At 34.6% G+C, this 23,161-nt stretch overlaps 3 protein-coding genes and 1 long non-coding RNA gene across 4 annotated transcripts; 3 read left to right on the top strand and 1 right to left on the bottom strand.

The window, feature by feature from the left end:
* Nucleotides 1-7,627: 7,627 nt before the first annotated feature.
* Nucleotides 7,628-10,445, top strand: LOC133790614 (uncharacterized). Its single transcript, XM_062228304.1, has 7 exons — nt 7,628-7,995; nt 8,266-8,365; nt 8,936-9,031; nt 9,160-9,212; nt 9,722-9,770; nt 9,923-9,970; nt 10,177-10,445. The coding sequence occupies exons 1-7, from the start codon at nt 7,760-7,762 to the stop codon at nt 10,258-10,260; spliced, it is 666 nt and encodes a 221-aa protein (XP_062084288.1). The 5' UTR covers nt 7,628-7,759; the 3' UTR covers nt 10,261-10,445.
* A 51-nt stretch (nt 10,446-10,496) lies between these two features.
* On the bottom strand, nt 10,497-12,672 carry LOC133790605 (probable protein phosphatase 2C 49). Its single transcript, XM_062228292.1, has 4 exons — nt 12,314-12,672; nt 12,019-12,219; nt 11,679-11,914; nt 10,497-11,409 (listed from the first exon to the last, which is right to left on the bottom strand). Exons 1-4 carry the CDS (start codon nt 12,497-12,499, stop codon nt 10,836-10,838), a joined length of 1,197 nt encoding a protein of 398 aa, XP_062084276.1. The 5' UTR covers nt 12,500-12,672; the 3' UTR covers nt 10,497-10,835.
* A 6,679-nt stretch (nt 12,673-19,351) lies between these two features.
* LOC133822117 (uncharacterized) lies at nt 19,352-20,749 on the top strand. The gene is made up of 2 exons (XR_009887809.1): nt 19,352-19,844; nt 20,304-20,749. It is a non-coding gene; the product is annotated as an uncharacterized LOC133822117 (long non-coding RNA).
* Nucleotides 20,750-21,142: 393 nt separating this feature from the next.
* On the top strand, nt 21,143-23,080 carry LOC133812245 (meiotic nuclear division protein 1 homolog). Its single transcript, XM_062246272.1, has 4 exons — nt 21,143-21,148; nt 22,445-22,525; nt 22,721-22,837; nt 23,042-23,080. The coding sequence occupies exons 1-4, from the start codon at nt 21,143-21,145 to the stop codon at nt 23,078-23,080; spliced, it is 243 nt and encodes an 80-aa protein (XP_062102256.1).
* The last annotated feature ends 81 nt before the right edge of the window (nt 23,081-23,161 follow it).

The raw sequence follows: 23,161 nt of genomic DNA, 5'->3' as shown, positions 1-23,161 counted from the left end.
CTGTCGTGACTAGACTGCTAATCAATATTCCAAGATCGTCTCATGCCGAATAGCTCGAACAAACCCACATTATAATGTGGTCTCAACATATATCATCAACATGCGTACAAATATACAATTATGCCCTCAACGGGCCAAGTTACCATCACACCCCTGTAATTAAAATGCGGACCCACATGCATACATTTAACATCATATTATAATATAATCCACATATACATGCATATTATCATTTAATGGCATATTTAAACAAGTATGGCCCTCCCGGCCTACTAGTCCCGCCATTAAACCACATCGGAGAATTCGAGGCATTACAAATGTCGAGCATGTTTATAATTCTGAATTATTTAAAACTGCAAATCTCAGATCTATTAAAAGACAAAAGACAAATTACGATAGTGAAACATATTTGTGGCATTTGAGATTGGGACATATTGGTCTAGATAGAATTAACAAACTAACAAAGGATGGTTCTTTAAGAGAACTATCTATTGGTTCTCTCTCAGTCTATGAATCCTGCCTAGAAGGCAAAATGACCAAGAGACCTTTCTCTACTAAAGGTTCAAGAGCCACAGAACCACTTCAACTTGTACATACAGACATTTGTGGTCCACTAAATGTCCAAGCTAGAAGAGGTTATGAATATTTCGTCACTTTCATTGACGATTATTCAAGATATGGTTTACCTATACTTAATGCAAAGGAAATCTAAAACCTATAGTAAGTTAAAATAATTTCGAGCAGAAGTTGAAAAGCAATTAGGTAAATCACTAAAAGTACTTCGATCAAATCGAGGTGGAGAGTACTTAGATTATGAATTTAAGGCGTGAGCATGAAATTCAATCCCAACTCACTGCATTTGGAATGCCACAACAAATGGTGTTTCAGAAAAGCGGAACAGAACCTTATTGAATATGGTTAGATTGATGATTAGTTTCTCATCATTGCATTTGACATTCTGGGGTTATGCAATAAAATGTGCTCTATACATACTTAATGTTGTTCCATCTAAGTCTATTCTAAAAACACCATTGGAATAATGGAATGGTATCAAACCTAGTTTATGTCATTTCCATATTTGGGGTTGTCCTGCACACGTGCTTAAAGGAAAGACCGGGAAGTTGGAATCACGCACTGAAGTGTGCATGTTTGTAGGATATTCCAAAGAAACAAAAGGTGGTATATTTTTTAGTCCTACAGATAAGAAAACGTTTGTATCTACAAATGCTACTTTTTTGGAGCATGACTATATAAATAACCACCAACCTCAAAGTAAAGTCGTACTTAAGGAAATGGTCTCAAGTAAACAAGACCAATCACCAGAAATGACAAATGAAAAACAGCCAGAGGATATTGCTAGTTCTAGTCAGAACAATAGAGAGCTTCGTCATAGTGGGAGGGTTGGTAAACAACCAGTACGATATGAACATGAAGTTCAGATGCTTGTGTCTGACACAAACAAAGATGATCCATTGACATATAGAGATGCAATGGAAGATTCTGACAAAGAAAAATGGCTAAACGCCATGGACCTTGAAATGGAATCGATGTATTCCAATTCTATCTGGACTCTTGAAGATCCACCTAAAAATGTTAAACCTATTGGTTGCAAATGGATATTCAAGAAGAAGAGAGGAGAAGATGGGAAAGTGGAGACTTTCAAAGCAAGACTAGTAGCAAAAGGCTACACACAGAAAGAAAGAGTTGATTATGAAGAAACTTTTTCACCCGTGGCCATGCTCAAATCTATCTGCATACTCTTATCCATAGTTGCTTGCATGGATTGTGAGATTTGGCAAATGGACGTTAAAACAACTTTTTTGAATGGCTATCTTGACGAAACTATTTACATGTCTCAACCAGAAAGGTTCAAAGTTAAAGGTTAGGAGCAAAAGTTTGCAAGCTTCTTAAGTCTATTAATGGACTTAAACAAGCTTCGAGATCTTGGAATCTTAGATTTGATGAAACAATCAAAATATTTGGTTTTGTACAAAATGTTGATGAACCTTGTGTTTACAAACAAATCAAAGATAAGATTGTGGTATTCCTCGTTCTTTACGTTGATGATATTCTACTCATTGGGAATGACATGTTTTGGGAATTCAGATCTGTAGAGATCGAAAGAACAAAGTTTTGGCACTGTCTCAAGCAACTTATATTGATAAAGTGCTAGAATGCTTTGGCATGCAAAACTCCAAGAAAGGCAGTATGCCTACCCGGATAGGAGTTAAATTGTATAAAGAACAATGTCCACAAACACCTCAGGAAGAGGAGGACATGAGACAGTATTCCTATGCCTCTGCAGTAGGCAGTCTAAAGTATGCAATTTTATGCACCAGACCTAACATCTATTATGTAGTAGGGATAATCAGTCGTTATCAATCCATTCCTGGATTGAGTCATTGGACAGCAGTAAAGAATATTCTCAAGTATCATAGACATACTAGAGATTACATGCTTGTATATTCAGGTGGAGACCTGAATCCCACTGGATATACTGATTTTGATTTTCAATCAGAAAAAGATAGTTGAAAGTCGACATCTAGATCAGTTTTCACACTTGGAGGAGGTGCTGTAGTTTGGAGAAGTATTAAATAACCCAGTATTGCAGACTCCACCATGGAAGTCGAATACATAGCAGCTTTTGAAGCAGCTAAAGAGGTTGTGTGGCTCAGGAAGTTCTATATTGATCTAGAAGTTGTTCTAGGCATGGATTTGCCACTTGTTGTGTACTGTGATAACAGCGGGGCAATAGCTAATTCAAAGAAACCCAGAAGTCAGAAGAGGGTATTAAACCCCTAGGCTCACCCCAAGTTGGGTATTAAACCCTACTGTGACTATTTTGCTAATCCGCTCACTAGGATCAGAGTTGTGTACTACAAATATATCCACATAATAATGTTGTCTCAACGATTTAACACGTATAATCACATTTATGCCCTTAACAGGCCAAAATTACAGATATACCCTTATAAACAATAAAGGACCCACATGCATATCTAATACTCATAAACATGCATATAAACATATTCACATCATCATATATATCATGCATGCCACATAGTCACGCATTTAAATCACGTAATCACACACATATCCAATTATGCCCTCCCGGCACACTAATCAAGGCATTAAACCCTATTAGGACTTTTGGGTCGTTACAGAATGCATTGACTTATAAGTCAAGGGTGGCAATAGCATGCTGAGCGCTGGTCGATATTGTTAGGCCTAATCAAGAGTGTGCCATACGCTTGTTTGACCCTATGTTCGTTGGAAAATTAAAGCGCCAGGTACACTAGGCCAGCTCTAAGGGTGGTTATACAAAGGATAGGGCAGTGGGCCCCGGTGTGACTCTATAGTCCCATATCCTAGGGCAACGAGCCCCAGTATAACTTATTAGTCATTTATTTAAGGCAGAAGCCCCGGGGTGACTCTATGGTCACGTATCTAGGGCGATGGTCCCCATTGTGACATTGTAGTCACTTATCTGAATAGAATACATGCACGTGTAGGGTTATTACTTACTGCTAGGCATGCTTATTATGATTCTATGATATGTTGTTAACTGCTTATGAGCATGGTTTTAAGTTTTCTTGTTGAGCCTCGGCTCACGGGTGCTTTGTGGTGCAGGTAAGGGGAAATGAAAGTTAGACCAGCCATTAGTTGGAGAGCTTCGGTGGCGACGTGTACATATGCGGCTGCTCGACCACCACGGATGGGGTTTCTCAGAGGAACTAGGGTCAAACCCTATTTTGTTTCTTAGGTCGACTGGTTATAACTTTTGAACTGTAATTAGCCTTTTAAATGTTATTTTTGGATCCCATGTACGAACGTGAATATTTTAATGAAATGGTTATTCCTATTTGACCAAAAAATTTAATCCTAAACTGTTAATCACATTTAGTTACACGTTTATGGCCAAGAGACTCCTTTAGAGAGTCTAACACTATTTAAAACACACGGTGTAATGGTCTTGGCTATCTAGGGTGTTCCAATCATGTTCTTGATGCTTTTGAATGTTTGATTAATTCCTGTGTTTGAAGTGGGTTGAGTTGTGTTTATGGATGAGTTTAGGTTGATGATAGGTTTAGAAATGGTTATGTAACTCCTTCTACCCTGGGTTGTTATAAATTTGATGTTGAATTCTCAGATTTGAAGAGGGTGAGCTTGAGTTCAAAGCTCAAAGTTGCAAATCTTGATATCTTGGTGTTTTTGGTGTGTTAATGACGTTTTGATATTGTTTTGAGGTTGTAGAACTGATTGGTGATTGTTTTGGTGTTAAAAACATGCTAGAAAAATCGTTTTGGGTCAAGTTTCAGGTCTGATTCCGTAAGGGGATTCGTAGAGTTGTAATTGGGGAAAAACACTACAATTTCTGGGCATTTTTGGGTTTCTGACGACCGCACTAGAGTCCCAAAACCTTAGAAATTAGGTTTCAATTTGGGGGTTCGAGGCCTGGGGCGCGATCGTGTTGAGCAGGGAGCGACTATGTCATTGCCCCAAAAACTTTAAAATTTCTGTGGACGCGACCGCGCCAAGTGCCCCGAAAACTGGTTTTGCTAATTTTAGGAGTAGGGCTCAAGAGATTCGGGAATCCGGTTGGGGGGGCCACTTGGGGGCTTGGGAGCTCGGGGGATATTTCTAACGTCCCAACATCTAGGAATAGTAGCTCTATAAATTGGGGTTCAGAGTGAGCCTCGAGATTTGGATTCAATCCCTAATAACAATATGTTTATGTTGTGACTAGATTTCAGCAAGGCTCGGGATAGGGATCACACTTGAGGTCGTATCTTCTTTCACACGGAACTCGAGGTAAGAAAACTACACCCATGTTGAAATTAGGGCTTAAGCCCCTGTGATTGAACATGGCTATAACTCTGTTTTGAAATGTTTGTTTGAGTATGAATAAAATGTGCTTTACATAGTTGTGCTATGTATGTAATGTATATCTGTTTACATCTGGAAGTGTGGTACGCACTGGTACGACTTTATGGTCGCAAGAGACTGGAGCGTGAGTTACGCTTGTCCGGCTCTATGTCTGTATGAATGAAGCAAGTGTGGTGCGCACTTGGGTGGCCCCATGGCTACATAAATAGATTAAATATTACTGAGCATTGTTTATAATTATTAAGCAAGTTATTTATAATTGTAATATGTTGATTGTCTGTTTGCTTAATTGCGTTTTTGTGTTGGGTCTTGACTCACTGGTGCTACGTGGTGCAAGTAAGGACAAGGGGAAGTTGGACCAGCAATGAGTTATAGAGCTTCAGGGACGGCGTGTACATAGGCAGCCTGCTCGACCGCCACAGTCGAGACTTCTTTTGGAGATCTAGGGTTTAGTGGTTTTGCCGCTTAGGACGGGTATTATGCTCCTTGCTTATTTTCACTTGTATTAGTTATAAACTTTTTTTTTTTTGTTCCCATGTGCATACCAAATTTTTTAGTGAAAAGTAGCATTCGATTGGCCAAAATTTTATACCAAATTTTTAATTAACTTAATTACACGTTTTAGTCCAAACGACTCACTTAACGAGTTGAGCACAATTTTTAAACACATAATGTATCGATTCTAGTTTAGTAAGGCGTTACATTGTGAATATTTGAAAAATTATTATTTAAGATAACAATAACCATACTTGAAGGCCAAAAAGATTATGTCCGTAAGTTAAAGATACTCACATATCATAAGAAAGTGTATAATTATGTATCATTAATTTTAATACTTTAATATTGTTAGTGAGAACTTGTACAGATGAAATTAATATTATATTAGTGTGTATAAAAAGTATGTTTTATATTTTTAGTGAAAATTACATATTATATGGGAATTTTAATAGATTGTGAAAAAATATGGCTTTTTTTCAAGAAAAGTTAATCTATGGTTTTTTTGTTTTAATTTCACTTTTATGGGTTTAGTTTCTCATATTTTTGTAATAAAAGTTTGTTTATGCCATATTTTCACTCTTAATCAAGTTTTATGAATTTGGAAGGGTATGTTTGTAATTTGATTCTTTTTTTTAACTTATTTGATTATTTTTTTATATTAATTTTATATAACTATTTTTATATTAAATTTTTCCATGGTTGTTTTGCATTTTTTTTTTTTTTTTTTTGTAATATGAATTGTGTTTATTATTTTTCTTTTTTTTTTAGGTTGTACGTTTTTTTTTAAAACCTGGGTAAGGTAACCAGTTACTTACTTAATTTTTCAAAGTTATGTAAAAAAAATCCTACAGCTAGCTTAAATAACATTTATCTAGAGGGGTAACCAGTTACTTGTTTGTGTTTTTTCACATTTATGTAAAAAATAATCTTAGAGGCTAAATAACATGTATCAGAAGGGGTAACCAGTTACAGTGCGATCAGTAACTTACTGCCATAAGAGGGGTAACTAGTTATCATAAGAGGTTGACGAGTCACTCATATTAGAAATGAAAAAAAAAAAAACATCACATTTGAAGGAAAAAAAAAAGAAGAAGTGTAAGTATGATTTAGTAACCTAGGTAACCAGTTACCATATAGAACCCAGAAATATACACACATCAGAATGTGAAGGTAAACAGTTACCTCCTAAAATATACAAACAAACAACGTGAAAGTAACCAGTTACCACAAATCTCAAGATAGAAAAAAAAAAAACTAGATCTGATCACGAACCAACCTCCTCCCTCACCTCTGACCACCACCAGAAACCCCCATCCCCTACGCACAAAACCCCGTCGCAAACCCAGCCATCCCCGTTGTTTTGCACAGATCCGAGCACCACAAATCGCACATAGCCCAAGCGCCACCCTTCTTCCTCGCCTCCGACCACCACTAGAACATCCCTCACCTTAGCCTATCCTCGTCGTTTTGGATTTGGGGGCTCGCGAATGGAATCGCGCAGAGATGTGCGAATTGAGTTTGTGTTCGTCGATGGTGCGGCTGGGGTGTTCTTGGCTGAGTTTCATGGAGGTGCGTGCCTAAGGTGGTGAAGGTGGTTGGGTTTCACGGAGGTGCGCGCCTAAAGTGTTCTTGGCAGGTGGTAAGGGGGTGGTCGGAGATGATGGTGGAGATGGTGAGGCAGCCGAGTGGAGGAGTGTCTGGGTTTCACGGAGGTGTGGCTGGAGTGTTCTTGGTAGGTAGTGAGGGTGGGTGGCCGGAGATGATGGTGGAGGTGGTGAGGCAGCCGAGTGGAGGAGTTTTGGCTATGGTGGAGATGGTGAGGCGGCTAGGGCAAAATGAAAGAGAAGAGATGGACTTGGCTGAAAGAGTTTTGGCTATGTTAATTACTATAGTACCTCTCCTTTTGCTCATTTGTTTTGATTAATTATGATTTCCAATATGAGATTAGTTTTTCTATAAACTAAGTTTTCTTAATTAAATTTTCCCATACAAATTAAAGAAAGTTGAACTCCCATATTTTTTCACATTGATGGCTAAAAAGCCATATTTTTTAAAAATCCTCATATTTTTATTATTTTCTCTCTATTTCATTCTTGTACGTGAAAAAAGCACAAGGCCTTTAACATGAGCCCATTTCTAAATAAAAATGGGACTTATATAAAGTGGGCCGAGCCTTTAGAAGTTTGGCCCAGTTATTATTCGGAAAACAAAAAGAGAGAGAAATGAATCTCGTGATTTACGGTGTTCCTTAATCGTATTCTTACAGCCAAGGAGAGATTAACAGCGTGGCGAGGCGACCATTTTATTCAACCGGAGAAAATCATACTCCCAAACTTCCGGTTGAGTTGACTCTGTAACACTCACTGTTTTGGCCATGTCCTCTTCTTCTTCCTCAACCGCCATAGCACCCACCTTCCTTTCCACCAGAACTCCAACTCTCTTTGGCGCCACACCCACTTCGGCAAGAGCCTCCTTTCTAAGCTTAAGATTAAGGCCATCGCCATCGCTTAACAGGCTTCTCTTCAAAATCCCACCTGGTTCTGTCAACCGAAGCTCGATCCTCACTGGCGTCAGACCTTTTTCCCCTGTCATGGAGTGGCAGGATTGCACGTAATTCCAATCCCTTCTCTAAAAGTTTTACTATTTTGCTCTTTCTTTTATAGTAATATTCAAACTACTGGGAAAAGAACACTTTATGCAGTTGTTTATTATTTATAAGTTCCTCGGAGGCTCGAAGGATTCAGTCATATATGCCCATGTTTTATTTTGTGTCGGTCTTTACTGTAGTGATTAACATTTGATGTGCTAAAACAGTATCTAGTAAGAATGTGAGCTCAAACTGCCAGCTATTATTAACTAGAAAAACATATTCCAATGCAGTGTTAAGAGGGAAATGGACGTGCCTGCTTCAGTTGCCTATAAATGTTACTCTGACCGTGAAGCCATTCCTCGTTGGATGCCCTTTATTTCAACTGTAACGGTGCGCTTCATAGAAATTAAAACATACTCTTTAAATCTCCTTCTTAGAATCCGAACAACATTAGCTTAGGACATGTAAAGATTCAATTTTAAAGTTTCTATCTTCAAGTTGCTGTTTTTCTTTATTAAATGTTGTGTTTGTGATGAAATTGGAAATTTTTTAGCTATCAAGGTCACTTTTACGCCCATATGTATAGTCACAGTTGGTTTTTTTTGGCCAAGTACACTAAATCTGGAAAGAAAGCAAAATTTGGATGCAAACTAATTATGTCTCTGGGGTGACTTTCTTCTATTAGTACTATTTGACAGTTGTTTCATTGCGTGGGAATAATGTCGCCTACATTTTTAACCCAAGAGGAGTTTAGCCTGTTTAGGTAGCTCAATTGGTCAAATATGTAGTTGTTCCTACTAGTTCTGAGATTCGAGTTCCTCCTGCATACTATTGTAGGGTTAGGCGGAGAGCCTAGTTTCAGGGGAAAACATTTTTTTCGGTTTAGCTTATCATAGTCCATAGTTTCAAATTTGTGGGTTTTTTTTTCACAAAAATTAACATCTGGGTGTGGTCTGTTAGATTTTGGAAGACAAGCCTGATCTATCACGGTGGTCACTGAAGTATAAAGCTTTTGGCCGTGATATTGAATTTTCGTGGCTTGCTAAAAATATGCAGGCAAGGATCATATACTCCCCTCCCTTTATTTCTTTTTCCTTCATAGTTTTATCTTGATTATCTCATTCTGCATTTTCTTTTCTTTTGTTGTTTTTAATCAAATTGTGGTGTGTTTTACCTTCTTATAGCCCATTCCAAATCAGAAAATTCACTGGAGATCTATGGAGGGTCTTCCTAACAGGTAGTTGTAGCAAACTTCGTGCTTTAATATCATTTTTTTCTCAAGCATAATCATATTGGTACAAAGCTTTATGAAATACAGCAGTAGAGAATAAACCATTGGGAAAAAACCTTTGCACCTTTTAATAGCTGGGGTACAATAACAATTTATTTGATCTTAGAGCTAGAATCCATTGCCATTTTTGTAGTTAGACATGGGAAATCGACAATGAGCACAGTTGTAAACTAATTATATTGATTTGCCCTCCAGAAAGTCCTGCATTTATTAAATTATCAGTGGCCATATCTTTCTAGCATTTGTATCTGTGTGGAATTTTGTGCTATTGCTTTATTTGATTATCTCAGTTATTATAATGGACCACATTTACAAGTTGAGAATTTTGCTTTAATATAAAATTTTATTTCAAACTAAATTGAGCTACCATCAAATTTTGCATATTCCTTGTAATGGATAGTAGTTCATTTTATTAAATGCTTAGAATCTTGATAAACTGATATCTTGCCTTGCAGAGGTGCTGTTCGATTTTTTCCAAAGGGTCCTTCATCATGCATAGTAGAAGTAAGACTGGTTTATACAATATGCAAAAAAATTATTGTTTTTGCATTTATTTCCTTATCAAGTATATGATACTGTTCTTATAATTCTTTTTGGTCTCTTCTGTCTCTTCCTCTTGTGTTACTCACTTTTATCTCTTAATATTTCTCTTTCAGTTAACAGTGTCATACGAAGTACCTCAAATTTTGAGTCCGGTAGCATCAGTAAGTATTCTAACTCTATTTTTAAATGTGCTCAAATTTTCTTCCTTTTTTGTTCTCTAATGGAGACCATAGAAGGACAATTTTACCGTATGATGAATTTGTATGTACTAATGAAGTTTCCTGCATTTGTCTGCACTCTACCTCTCGAAGTTTCCTGCAGGCTGCACTAATCCTTTTTTGTGTTTTTTGTTTTTAATATTATCCAGGCTCTGCAACCATTTCTTGAAAGCCTACTTCAACGCGGTTTAGAACGGTTTGCAACATTTGTGAAAAGCTACTCGAAGACTTGAAACATTGATGTGGAACTTTGCCAAATATGGAGTTTCTCTGATGCAGATAAATGTGGCTGAAGATAGTACGTTTTACTGATATGATTTGCAAATGGTATTATTGTATTCTTGCCCCTTCTCTTATTGGGCATACGCTTGTACAAACTTTGCTACAAGTAAAATAATATACAAACAATTTCATCAAATGTTTGGTTTACTTACATTTCTAGTTACTAACATAAGAAGATCAATGCAACTTTTCATATAATGCAGCAAAAGGGGCAACTTTTATTGAGAATGTACAGCGTAACATAAGATACACACAAAAGAATTGAAATTGTAGGCATTGATGGGAAACCGTTTCTAAAAGAATACACCCATAACTTTACACCACCCACCCTCCTCCACCGGCCGCGGACTATTTACATCGATTCTGTGAGCACCATGTGAATGGCTCTCACACACAACACCTACAAAACTGGCAGCTGCTTTTTCTCTCACATAACTGAAGCAGCCAAAAAAACAGTGAACATATAGTCTCCCTTTGCCTAGAAAGAGAGACTTTTATTTGAAAAAAGGAAGTAGTTTAAAGCGATTCAACGACTGTCGCTGCCACCGTCCAAGAGGTTCCTCAAGCTACACAGGGCCTCCGCAGAGAGGCTGCAGCAGCGTAGTCTCCGCTGCTGCCGAGGTGATACCTCCCGGTGATCAAGTGGAGTGAAGCATACAACAATCACAGTCAGGTTGTCAAACGTGCTGAGGCGCAAAGCCTCCATAACAAGGTCTCTGGCACACTGATTCGGGTCATCATGCCTTCTCAGCCCGCGCCTAACAAGGCTCACCGCATGCTGACTTGACATCACATCCCAGATGCCATCACACCCCATAATTAGAAACTCATCATCCTCTGTAAGAATTATTTGCTGAAACTCTGGCTCTGAGATTAGAGGCGAAGGAGAACCGCGTGGGAACTTCATATCCCAGTCGCCTAAGGCACGACTCACTGATAACACACCATTCAGATAACCGTCATCAATGTAGCCACCCAATTCCTCAACCCGTCTCCTCTCCGGAGGATGAATTGGCCTGTGGTCTTGAGACATGTCAATCGCCTCTCCTTTTCTGCAAAGAACCGCTCGGCAGTCGCCAGCATTGGCTACCATCAACAGCCTGAAATAAAAAACCATGTTAAAATGGATTGCTCAAGCAGTGCCCCAATTCCTCAAGCAGATTATTTTGCGAATTTCAGTCTTTCATAATGTTAGTTTGGCAAATTTCCCCAAGAAAAACTCGGTGTAAATTAATGTAGAGTCGCTTGAACAACCTTCAGGATCGTTTTTATGGATTGATCAATGTAATTTTAGATTTGCTTAAACAATCATTTAGATTACTTTGCCCATAACTATGTTACAAATGGCTCAAAAATAAGAAAAATGTACCTGCCAAATATCATAGCAGTGAGTGCAGTCGTCCCAGAAGAACTGTTAACATTACAATCATCAGCCAAAGCAAGGTCAGCCAGATGAAAAGCTTTGCGCAGTGAGTTCTGAAGCTCTCCTGAGAAGATCTCATCAACTTCGGCTGTCTGGGGGAGTTTGGCATCTTCAAAGAAGATCCTCATTGCATTTTTCTTGATAAAAGCTGCAGCTTCAGGACCTCCATGACCATCAAACACCTGAGCAACATAATTATAACCATAATCATACATAAGTCGGTCAACTATGGAACTAACAAACAAAACTAAACCCATCAAAAGAAAAGGAAAGTAGAGTAAATTACCCCATAGAAAGCACTTGGTGTGGGAAATTGAAAAAGGGATCCCAAGTGTGAAGATAGATCATCTATACGTATATGCTCATCTTCCATGTATCTTCGGGGTCCAATATCGGCAAAGCTACCAGAACGGATGCAGGGTACAAATTGCTGCATCACAGCCGAGTCAGGACCCATATCAGGGATTTTCTCCACAACTTTAACATTCTGAAAAATCAAGATTATTGTTGTCAATCAACACCAGATTCCAAGTTCTACAAACACAAAATCCATCAAAGATTCATAACAAGAACTCACTTACCTCCTGAGACTTGGCTAAATCAACAGAGACCAAATCCGAAGTCTTGATCTTATCAAAGCTCTTGGGAGAAAGGGTTTGAGGTACAGGTAATTCAATGACCTCACAAACATTTGTTCCTTTTGCAAAATACTTGACCTCCAAAACAGGCACGCTCTGCTGACAAACAACCTCTGCTTCAGCTCCCATCTTCTCCAACAATCATACCCAGTATAAAAATATAGCCTTTTCCGATCAAAAAAGATCACACAGAAGTAAACGATCAGTTTTTTTTTTATATATAATTGTAAAGATTTTCTCGCAATTTCTTTTCTTCGGACTTTGTATTTGGTGGAAAGGGGAAACTTTGGGAGTTGTGGAGTTGAAGCGGAATTTATAAAAGTCTGGTTTTGGGAACTGGTGGCTACCGGTAAGATAGTTTGGTCGATGGACAAGTGTGAGTCTAAGGTTAGAAGCACTGTTCTTCATGTGTACACGCTAACAAGGCTTTGGCTTAACGAACACGTGACCGTTTCCACGTCGACGCGTGACCCTTGGACCGTTTGGGAGGCTTTGCATTGGAAAGACGTAAAAGCCCTTCACTTTTGTGAGTTGACACATTGACTTATGCATACATTTGTAATATGATGGTAATTAATGGTATGGAAGAGGGGTGATTTTGGTAATTGAAATGGGATTGTGTGCTTCGTAGGTGTTCCATGTGGAAGAGATCTGTTTGTGAATAGACGGATATGCCCCTGAATTTCTAGAAAGTAGCTTTGCGCGTGAAAATTCTTGAACGCGCTGATGGACGGTCCTAATACAGCGAAGCTACAGTTAACTTAGTAAGGTTTTTTTTTTCAAAAAAAAAAAAACAGAAGGGTATTTAAGTCTATTAGTTTCTAAATTATACTGCTTATGTTTTGATTTTAATATACAGATAAAACACATTTTTTTACTACTTTTCTTTAATTAAAAAAAATCTACTTAATCTTTAAAAAATTAGAAGTTCAACGACATAATTGCTCAAATTGAAATTTTGAAAATTCAAACTATAGTAGGTGGTATAGTTCAGGGACCAATACTCTTATCATACTTGTGCTATCTTTTTTTATTTATTAAATAAAAGCATAGCTTTTCCCTAAATTAGTGTCCAAAGTTAGTGCTAGATAAATAAATTGTAATGTAGTTAGGGGGAAAAAAAAGAAATATATTGGAAAAAGGTGATATATTTATACGAAAAGTTACAACTTTTGGTGGTACCTATACGAAGAGTTGTAATATTTGGCATTAATGATTTGTATTCATTGAAATTAGAAGATCCAAGTATTGATGATGTATTAATTTCTCTTTCAAAATAAAAAAAGTAAGATGATGTATTAATAAAGTTACCATTTTTGTTTGGCACCTATATATGTCTTTTGATTATTAATAAACATAAATTTGGCTATAAATCTATGCTAAAATCTATACTCGAAAAGAAAAAGAAAAAATAGAACATTAATTTTCAACTAGTGTTTAGGATTCTCTCTCAAAAAACAAAAAAAATCAGTGTTTTAGGAATTTATTGAGATTTTTTTAGAGGAATTTATTAAGATTGTTACTTAATAAATGCATTTGTTGGATCTTGAAAATAAAAGTAACACAAAATTTTAAAAAAATAATTTATGTTTATTTTACAATAATATTTATGACATATTCTCATATTTATTTAATATTACACTATATGAAGATAACTGTATTCAACATTATTTAAGATACAATTAAAAAATTAATTTAATAATTGCTAAATTTAAATGACTTGGCATGCATTTATAGGTTGCACATAAATGAATCTCATCTCAAGTATTTACTAAATAATGTCTTTAGAATATAAATATATCTTTTCTATATAATAAATGTGTAGATAACGAAAAAAAATTTGTTTTGAACAGTTTTTTATTATTTAATGTTAACTTTAATAAAATATTCTTATATTTAATAGAATATTATTATATTTAACTATAGTTTGTAAACACTTAAACTTAAATAAATTAAAATAAATAATTAAAAAATTAAAATAAGATATTTTACAATAATAATTATTTAAAAATAATAAAATCATACATTTTATAACTTAAATAAATTTAATTAAAATTAAACTCATTTATTAGAATAATAACATATTAAACATATAATATAATCTATTGTCAATTAGTAACAAATTATTTTTTTTAAAAAAAACTAGCAAGAAACTTAAATTCAAAATCCACGTATAATATTTAATATTACATTAAACATATAATATATAATTTCTTGTTGTCATTCTCAAATTCAAAAATTAAACCAACCAAAAACTTAAATAAAAATAAATAAATTATTTAATTAAAATAGAATATTTATTTGAAATTTAGATAACATTAATATAAATTTAATAAAAATAATTAATAAATTCTATAAATAAAACTAAGCAAACGCGCATATTGCTTGTATCTAGTATATATATTTGTTAAACTTTCACTTTTCTTTTTAGCATATCTTATGACACAATGGTACTCTTTTAAAAAAAATTAAAATATTAGAGAATAACATTATATAATACAATTCCTTAAAAAATTAAATATATATAATTAATACAAGGTTCTGGTTGTCTAATCTAAGGCAGTGGCCCGTTTGGTATGACTTTTGAAGAGTTTTTGAAGTCTTAAAGTTATTTTTAAGTGTGTTTGGATGAAATATAGAAAGAACTTTTTTGAATTTAGAAGAACTTTTAAGATAAGTAATGACTCACCAGCTTCTTTAGAAAGAACTTCTAAAAAAACACGGGAAATTATTTTCTTATTTTAATGAATCTTTCATAATACCCATTTTACCCTTATTTTTTATAAAAGAAAAAAGTAAATTACATATTTATCCTAAATTGTGCAAATAACAGTTATAGAATACGATTTCTTTTTTCTTAAAAAATATTCTATCTAATTTTTCTAAAAAAATCTAAGTACGATTTCTTTTAGTTTTTATTTTTCTTGTTATTGTTTTATATATAGAATATCTTTCTCTAACTACATTTAGATTTTTATATTTGAATATTCAATTTAAAATTTTAGATTTTTTATTAATTATGTTTAGATTTTTATGATTTTTTATTTATTAATTAATATTAATTCATATATGTATACAATTAGATTTTTTTCTTCAAAAGAACTATTAATTTTCAAATGATTTCAGACATAACATATATTATTATTATTATTATTATTATTATATTTAAGATTAAATTTAATATTTATTTTATAAGAGCTTTTATGCAGTATATACCAAACACTCTGAAAAGTTCTTCAACAAAGAAAAAAGTTTTTTTCAGAATATAAATCCAAACAGGAATTAGAAAGCTCAAACTTTTACTTCTCTTCTTCTTATGTCTAAAAGTAAAAGTAAAAGCTATGTCAAACAGGTCCAATGACACATATTTTTTTTCTTTATGCTAGGAAGTGGCACATGATTTTATGACCAATAGATGCAAACATTTATACCAAAGTAAATATAGTACTCAATTAGAAGTAACAACAAAGAGTCCGAGACAACAAAGAGTTTTTTTTACTCTTGCTGGAGCTCCGGCCGCGCATTCCGGTGTGTTGGTTGGTCTCCGGCCAGGAGTTTTGGTGGTTTGGTTTCTTTTGGATGGCTGGTTTCAGTTTTACAAGAATGGCTTGGAAGCATCATATCTGAAGGTTTTCAGTCTGACTTTTCTTCTTCCTTTGGCGGTCTTGTGACAGGGCGACGAGGATCTTGCCTGGTGGTAGATGGATGCTGGGACTTTAAATAGGGAAATTTTTATGTTATATGCATAATAACTGTTATCCAAAAAACAGGCACGAATGACGTGGCAAGTGATTCCCGGACACGTGGCTGACACTTGGCGGAATTCTACTAGGGTATCGACCAGAAGAGATATTACAAGCAAAAAGTCGTCGAAGCTTACCTGCGACCAGTACGGTCGCAGGTTCCGCATACCTCATGATATTTTTATAAGATCTTAGTCAATCCCGAAATTGGCTCTCATGATTTCCTGAGTATCCAATTATTTAGGAAAGAATATCTGTACCAAATTAATATAATCCCCCTTGAGCCTATACATAGAGAAAGATAGCTCAAGGAAGGGACTTTTGGCCTTCGAATCATTTGAGACTAGAGTGATTTTATTTGATAGATTGTTTTGTTATTCAAAGGTTAGTGAAACTCATTGAACCCTAGTTCTTTGATCACTCCTTTGAATCCTATATCAATAACAATTTAAGTGGACATAGGCTATTACCAGATTCTGGGGCCGAACCACTATAAACTTTTGTGTTCCTTATTATTTCGTCATCATATTCTTTCCAACGTGTTTGTCCACATCAAGCATATTTGACTCCATGTCAGTTGGCCAAATTCAGGGTCAACAATAACTTAGTAAAATTTTTTAGTATGCCAACATAAGTTACTATCCCAAATATATGACAATTTCAATTTTTTAGACAAAAATACCCTTAACATTCAAACACTCACTTTCTCTCTCAATCCAAATTTTCTCACTCTAACATCTCATATTCTCTCACTCTCTCTAACATTCTAATCTTGTAGATCTCGAAAAAATACCAAAATTATAAAAAAAAATCATCTAAAACCGACATTTGAGTGAAAAAATATGAACCTCAAAAGTTTTCGTCAAATTTAAGTGCAGAGCATCGAAAAAGCATCATTTTGGATAAAAATAAAGTTTTCATGATTGCATCGAAACATCATCGATGCACCATCGATTTTGCATCGAAATATCATCGATTTGGCATCGAAACACATCGATTTTGCATCAAAAAGTCATCGTTTTGGCCAAAAAATAAGTTTTTAAGATTGCATCACAAGAGCATCGTAACACCCTCGATTTTGCATCGAAATACTATCGATTTTGCATCGAAACACCATCAAAACAACATCTAAATTGCATCAAAACGATGCATTTTCGATGAAAAATCGATGTTATTTCGATGCTCTTGCGATGCAATCATGAAACTTATTTTTCGCAAAAACAATGATTTTTCGATGCAAAATCGATGGTGTTTCGATGTTCTTGCGATGCAAACATGAAAACTTGTTTTTCGCCAAAACGGTGCTTTTTCGATGCAAAATCGATGGTGTTTTGATGCAAATTCGATGGTGTATCGATGGTGTTTCGATGGAAAATCGATGGTGCATCAATGTTGTTACGATGCAATCATGAAAACTTGATTTTGGGCCAAAACAATGCTTTTTCGATGCAAAATTGATGGTGTTTTGATGCTCTTTCAATGCAATTATAAAAACTTGTTTTTTTTTTTGCCAAAACGATATTTTTTCGATGCAAAATCAATGGTACTTCGATGATGTTTCGCTACAAAATCGATGGTATTTCGATGCTGTTGCGATACAATCATGAAAACTTTATTTTTGGCCAAAGCGATGCTCTTTCGATGCAAAATCGATGCTCTGTACTGAAATTTGACGAATACTTTGGAAGTTCATATTTTTTCACTTAAATGTCTGTTTTAGATGACTTTTTTTTTAAATTTTGGTATTTTTTCGAGATCTACAAGATTAGAATGAGAGAGAGAGAGTGAGAAAGTGAGAGAATGAGATATATTAGAGAGAGAGTTTGGATTGAGAAAGAAAATAGGTGTTTGAATGTTAGGGGTATTTTTGTCTAAAAAAATTGAAATTATCATATATTTGGGATAATAACTTATGTTGATATATTAAAAATTTTCACTAAGTTATCATGCATATAACATAAAAATTTTCCTTTAAATATGGGTTTCTTGCACCTTGAGGAGGGGCTGCCATTGCTAGTTTTGCGTCGATGCGATGGAGGACTTGGTGACACTTTGTCTCCTTCGGTGTCTGCAACAGTGGAGTAAGCTTCCCTCTAATTTTGGAATGTCATTCTTCCCTTTTAGTTTTGATGCTAATTTTGTTGTTTTTGTTTCTGTTTTAGAATATATTTTTTCTTCTTAGATGGTTCCCCTTTGATGGGATATGGTAGATTGTACCCTTGGTATTTTCCTTTGTCTACTATCTTGGATAGTAGGGTGTTTATTGATATAGCTTAGGCGTGTGTGTCGTTATTTGTCGATCTTGTAGGCCTTTGTGCTGATATTGCTTGCCCTTTGGGGTACTGATTTGCCGTAATAGCTTATCAAAATTGTGTATTAGACTTAGCATTTGCTTTTCATGAATGAAATTCTCGAGTATTTCTCTAAAAGAAAAACAAGAAGTAACAACCTTAATTGGGGGTTATATAGGTTGATTGACTCTACCAAATATCTCTCATTTGATGAATATGGAGTAGGAGAGACAAGACATGCCTAGTTTCAATAAAACGATACCGCTTAATTAAACTAATACTTTTCATATTGGCATGATAGATTAGATCGTAGTAGTAGTAGTAGAAGGCTAGAAGCATAGCCAATGAATTATTTATTAAATTAAATATAATAAAGTTGAGTGGCTAGAATTGGCCTCCTCATGACTCATGATGAGAACCATCCAAGTGTAATGTATTATTTATCTTAAAATTTAGTGAGTAGGTTTCCAATAATTTGTGGGAGAACAACCGCCAAGTGTTTGAGTCTGACCAAATTAATATCATCATTAATCTATGCTTACGAACAATAATTGGCTTTTTTTTTTAATGGTCCATCCAACTAGTCAACGCAGTACTAATCCAAACCCCAATCCTAATATGTGATTCATTCACACCCACAAAGCCAATTTCCCTTCCAAGTCTTATCTTACTCTATCTATCACTACTTTTGTAGGACTTTTAACTATTATTATTTTCAATCTAAATATTTTTTTAATCAACCTATAAGCTATTTTATTAAGAAGATGATTGTCGATTGGCATTGGAAATATATGGTAAAAACAATTTGTGGTGATTTTTCTAGAATGAGCAAATTTTATTTATTTATTTTTGTTAAATTAAAGTGAAAAGAGAAACTAATAACATGTGAAAAAGTAATAAAATAAGCCGCCATAAGCTGTCAGTTGGCATTTGTCTGACACGCACTACACCAAACACCCATTACCATAACACATCATTATAATACTATTTAAAAAGAGTTATTGTATATTAGAAAAGTTTGAGGCGGCAAGGGAAAATAAAATAGCGCCAAATCCCTAAGTTTTTTCTACAGTAGACTCCCGTGTACCCATTTCCCGTATACCCATTTCCCTCATTTTCTTCTCTCTTTCACTTCCTGGTACTCTCCCGTATCTCATTTTCTTCTCTATTTCTCTTCCTGGTATACCCATTTCCAGTGTCTCATTTCCCATTTCCCGTGTCTCATTTCCCGGACCTATCTCTCTCGGTCTCTCACTCCCCTTCACGAAAGACCATCTACACCACATTCGAAGGCGATATACGAGGCATGATCTTCCCTGGAGGCTTTGGCCAAATCAGACTCGTGAGGTCGATGAACTAGGTGGAAAGTGCAGGTCAGCGCTGTGGAGATAGAAAGGCTGATGGATGGATCCTTCCACTGTCTTTGAACATTGAAATCAGGTAATGTTCTCGTCACCATCACCAAATGCTTTTCCCTTGCTCTCTCTCTAGCTCCCTTTCTTCTCTCTCTTCTTCATTCTGATTTGATATAGGTAGAACTAGCATTTCTATGTTGATTTGATATAGCCTAGGCTTTGGGTTAACCAATTTCACCTCTGATTTGTTGAAATGTTGTGAAAAAATGACTCAAAATCCCAATTTTAGTTCTTGGGTTTCTGAGTTCTTGAAGAACATCGAAGCTTAAATTAGAGAAACTAAAGAGGAAATGGGGGCGTGGACCCTAATTCTCGATCTTTAGTTTTCTGCTTTGTTTGATTGATGAAAAGATACATGGCTTTGAATCTTAGATGACTTCTAAGTAATTATTATACTCATATTAATCTAGATTCTAGATGTCGTTGATTCAGTGATATTACATACTTATTATCTACATTTTATTTGCTTTCTTATTTGATTCAGGGATGTGACTACAACCACTGGCTCATCGTCATGGATTTCCCCAAGGACCACAAACCTTCCCCTGAAGAAATGGTTCGTACCTATGAGGAAACCTTTGCCAGGGGCTTAAACATCAGGTCTAATCTCACCCTTTCTCTGTCTATATACATATATATATATTTATATACCATCTTCTTTCTCCAGCTGCCTTTCAAGTAATTTGAGGTTTTTTGGTTTTGAGAGAGATTGCATTAGAAAAAATAAGTATACCAGCATAAATTTTAGGTTGTGTTTTAGTTTTTTTTTATGGGAACTACTAATTTTATGCTGCAAAATTTAGTTTTCAAATATAATTACTTATGATTGTTCCTTCAATATAATTGTTATCAATTTGTTTTTAATTTTTTTTAATTATGATTGGGATAGCTATGATTAACTATTAACTAATTCAATATAATTTCTTGTTAGTGGCTGTTTTTTTTTTTTTTTGCTGAGCTTTCAAGTCTGTTTTCTTGGGTTGAACTTATAATTTAATTTACTAATGGGAAATTGTGTTTGGAGGATGGTTCTAAGTATTTTATTCACTAATGGGAATTTCTTGTTTTCTTTTACTAGTTCTCTTTGAAATGTTTTCATTTACTTGCAAAAACCTAATTTGTTCATGCATAGCTGCGATACTTAAACATGGGCAACTATTGCTTTGAGATACTTGTGATGTGGTTTTGAATTGTCTGTGTCTATTACTAAGGCTATGAAGGCCAGAGTGGACTGGTGCCATTGCACAGGATCATTTGAATCCTTTGCTATTGCCTAGAGAGATTTAAAAGTGTGTATATTGAGAATCTGTGGGAAGAGAGTATATGGAGGTACCATCTGAAGGAAGGGAATAAAATTCTTGTATGTATGGCTTATTTCCCATGTTTTTATTTCTTCAATTTTTGAGTATAGTAACAGAGGAAGAAAAATATATAGGAAGATTTACGTTAACGCCTCAAAATGACATTAGGCAACTGGGGAACTTAGAAGCTATATGGCGTATTTGTCTACCTAGGGAAGAAAATTTTATATGCAGAGAAATTTGAGGACAAAGACATAGATTGTAGGGTGTTCAGGTTAGGGGAGACTATGCTATAATTTCTTTGATGGTAAAAAAAGTTGAAGAGGGCTGAGTTTTTCCCCTACTTTGTTTTTTGTTTTTTTGAGGTAAAAACAATACGATTATGCCCGGTTAACTTTGTTACTCATATTTTTGTTTGTTTTGTTAATTTGTTAGTAAACTTTTATTTTTTTAAGTCTTATTCTGTTGCTAATTTCTACCACCGTGTTAGGAAACACTGCCATAAACTTTTTCCCTAAATTGTTAATAATTTTTGGCTGTGAATCAGAACTCATAAAAACTGACTAACTAATGTAATGAAATTAAAAAAAAAAATAACTAAAAGTCTTTTTTTTCTTACTGGAATTACATTTGGTAAATTATATATGACTTTTTTTTTAAAAAAATATTACAAAAGAATACATAATATATTACTTTAAAATTTAAGATGAAATAAATTTAATATTTATATATTGTAAAAAAACAAGGACCTACTTCTGTATAATCTTTTTACTAACCTTGCATCATTGTTAAAATATCATTTTGGTTGAGAGTTGTGCACTGAATATTTATACTAGATAACTTAGTTTGTCCAAGCAGGATTTTAGACTCTTGAAAGTCTTATTGCCATGTTGTTTGGATAGAAAGAACTGTTATCAATGCAATTGTTTATTTTCAAAGAAATTTTGATAGGCTGTAGGTTCTCTACTAAAGAATTTTTGGGGGTATGTTTCAAGGAAATAAGTAAAGAAATGACTTATGGATTTTAGTGGTTAAACAGACTGTGGGGCTTGCGAGGGCGATGATTAAGCATAGTTTAGAAGTAGAGGGCTTACTTGATGCAGTGGACATCGTTGGAACAAGTGGTGATGGAGCAAACACAATTATTATACTCATATTAATCTAGATTCTAGATGTCGTTGATTCAGTGATATTACATACTTATTATCTACATTTTATTTGCTTTCTTATATATAATTTAATAAAGTATCGACAGTTTAAATTAGTGTTTTATTCATTCAGAATATTTTTTCTTAATAATTTTAATTATTGGTTTTTATTACAGTCGAAGAAAAGAGGTATTTCGCTGGAAGAGAAGCGTGAGAAAATTCTTCAAATATTTTACGATTCTCAAGACTTCTTCCTTGTGAGCATTCCATTTTATATATGTAATGCTCTATAATTTTTTATTGGTTATTTCATGACCATGGTATATTAATAATAAATTTATAAACAATCTCCTCGAAGAAGTATATGATTTTTTTTAAAACGCATTGAGTTTTTTTTTCTTTGTTTTCATAATAAAATGGAAGACTTGTCTTGATTTTATTGTTGGTTTCAGCTTAAGGAACTTGAGAAATTAGGACCAAAGAAAGGTGTGATTACCCAGTCCGTGAAAGATGTTGTCCAAAGTCTAGTGGACGATGATCTTGTTTCAAAAGACAAGATAGGAACCTCTGTAAGTTTGATGTGTTTGTAAAGTTTTGGATATTTAGGTAGTTTACCTTGAAGCTGTTGTTTAGTAGACTAAGTGAGACTTCTATGTTTATGTTGACACTGCAGAGAAAACAGATAGCAACAATTGTGTGTTGATGTGAAACTATTTTACAACTTGTTTATATTGGGAGTTTTTTCTAATTGTGAGTTTTTTTTAAAATTCCAGGTGTATTTTTGGAGTCTTCCTAGCTGTGCTGGAAATTAGGTAAATTTGGTGCCCTTATAAATCATGTAACTACTTCCTTGTATTTTTTCTTTATATAAATAGTATAAGTGAATAAAAGTA

Source organism: Humulus lupulus, chromosome 1 (assembly GCF_963169125.1).
Source record: "Humulus lupulus chromosome 1, drHumLupu1.1, whole genome shotgun sequence".
Classification (NCBI taxonomy): Eukaryota; Viridiplantae; Streptophyta; class Magnoliopsida; order Rosales; family Cannabaceae; genus Humulus; species Humulus lupulus.
This window is presented reverse-complemented; position numbering and strand designations above follow the sequence as displayed.

Bases quoted from the DNA above. Each gene is read 5' to 3' on its own strand.
- LOC133790605 (XM_062228292.1), bottom strand. From the start codon at position 12,499: ATGGGAGCTGAAGCAGAGGTTGTTTGTCAGCAGAGCGTGCCTGTTTTG. The intron at 11,915-12,018 runs GTAATTTACTCT...TATGTTGCTCAG, and splicing joins CACCAAGTGCTTTCTATGGG to GTGTTTGATGGTCATGGAGG. The intron at 11,410-11,678 runs GTACATTTTTCT...TTTTTATTTCAG, and splicing joins ACTGCTATGATATTTGGCAG to GCTGTTGATGGTAGCCAATG.
- LOC133790614 (XM_062228304.1), top strand. From the start codon at position 7,760: ATGTCCTCTTCTTCTTCCTCAACCGCCATAGCACCCACCTTCCTTTCC. The intron at 9,032-9,159 runs GCAAGGATCATA...ACCTTCTTATAG, and splicing joins GGCTTGCTAAAAATATGCAG to CCCATTCCAAATCAGAAAAT. The intron at 9,213-9,721 runs GTAGTTGTAGCA...CTTGCCTTGCAG, and splicing joins ATGGAGGGTCTTCCTAACAG to AGGTGCTGTTCGATTTTTTC.
- LOC133812245 (XM_062246272.1), top strand. The intron at 22,526-22,720 runs GTGAGCATTCCA...TGTTGGTTTCAG, and splicing joins ATTCTCAAGACTTCTTCCTT to CTTAAGGAACTTGAGAAATT. The intron at 22,838-23,041 runs GTAAGTTTGATG...TTAAAATTCCAG, and splicing joins AAGACAAGATAGGAACCTCT to GTGTATTTTTGGAGTCTTCC.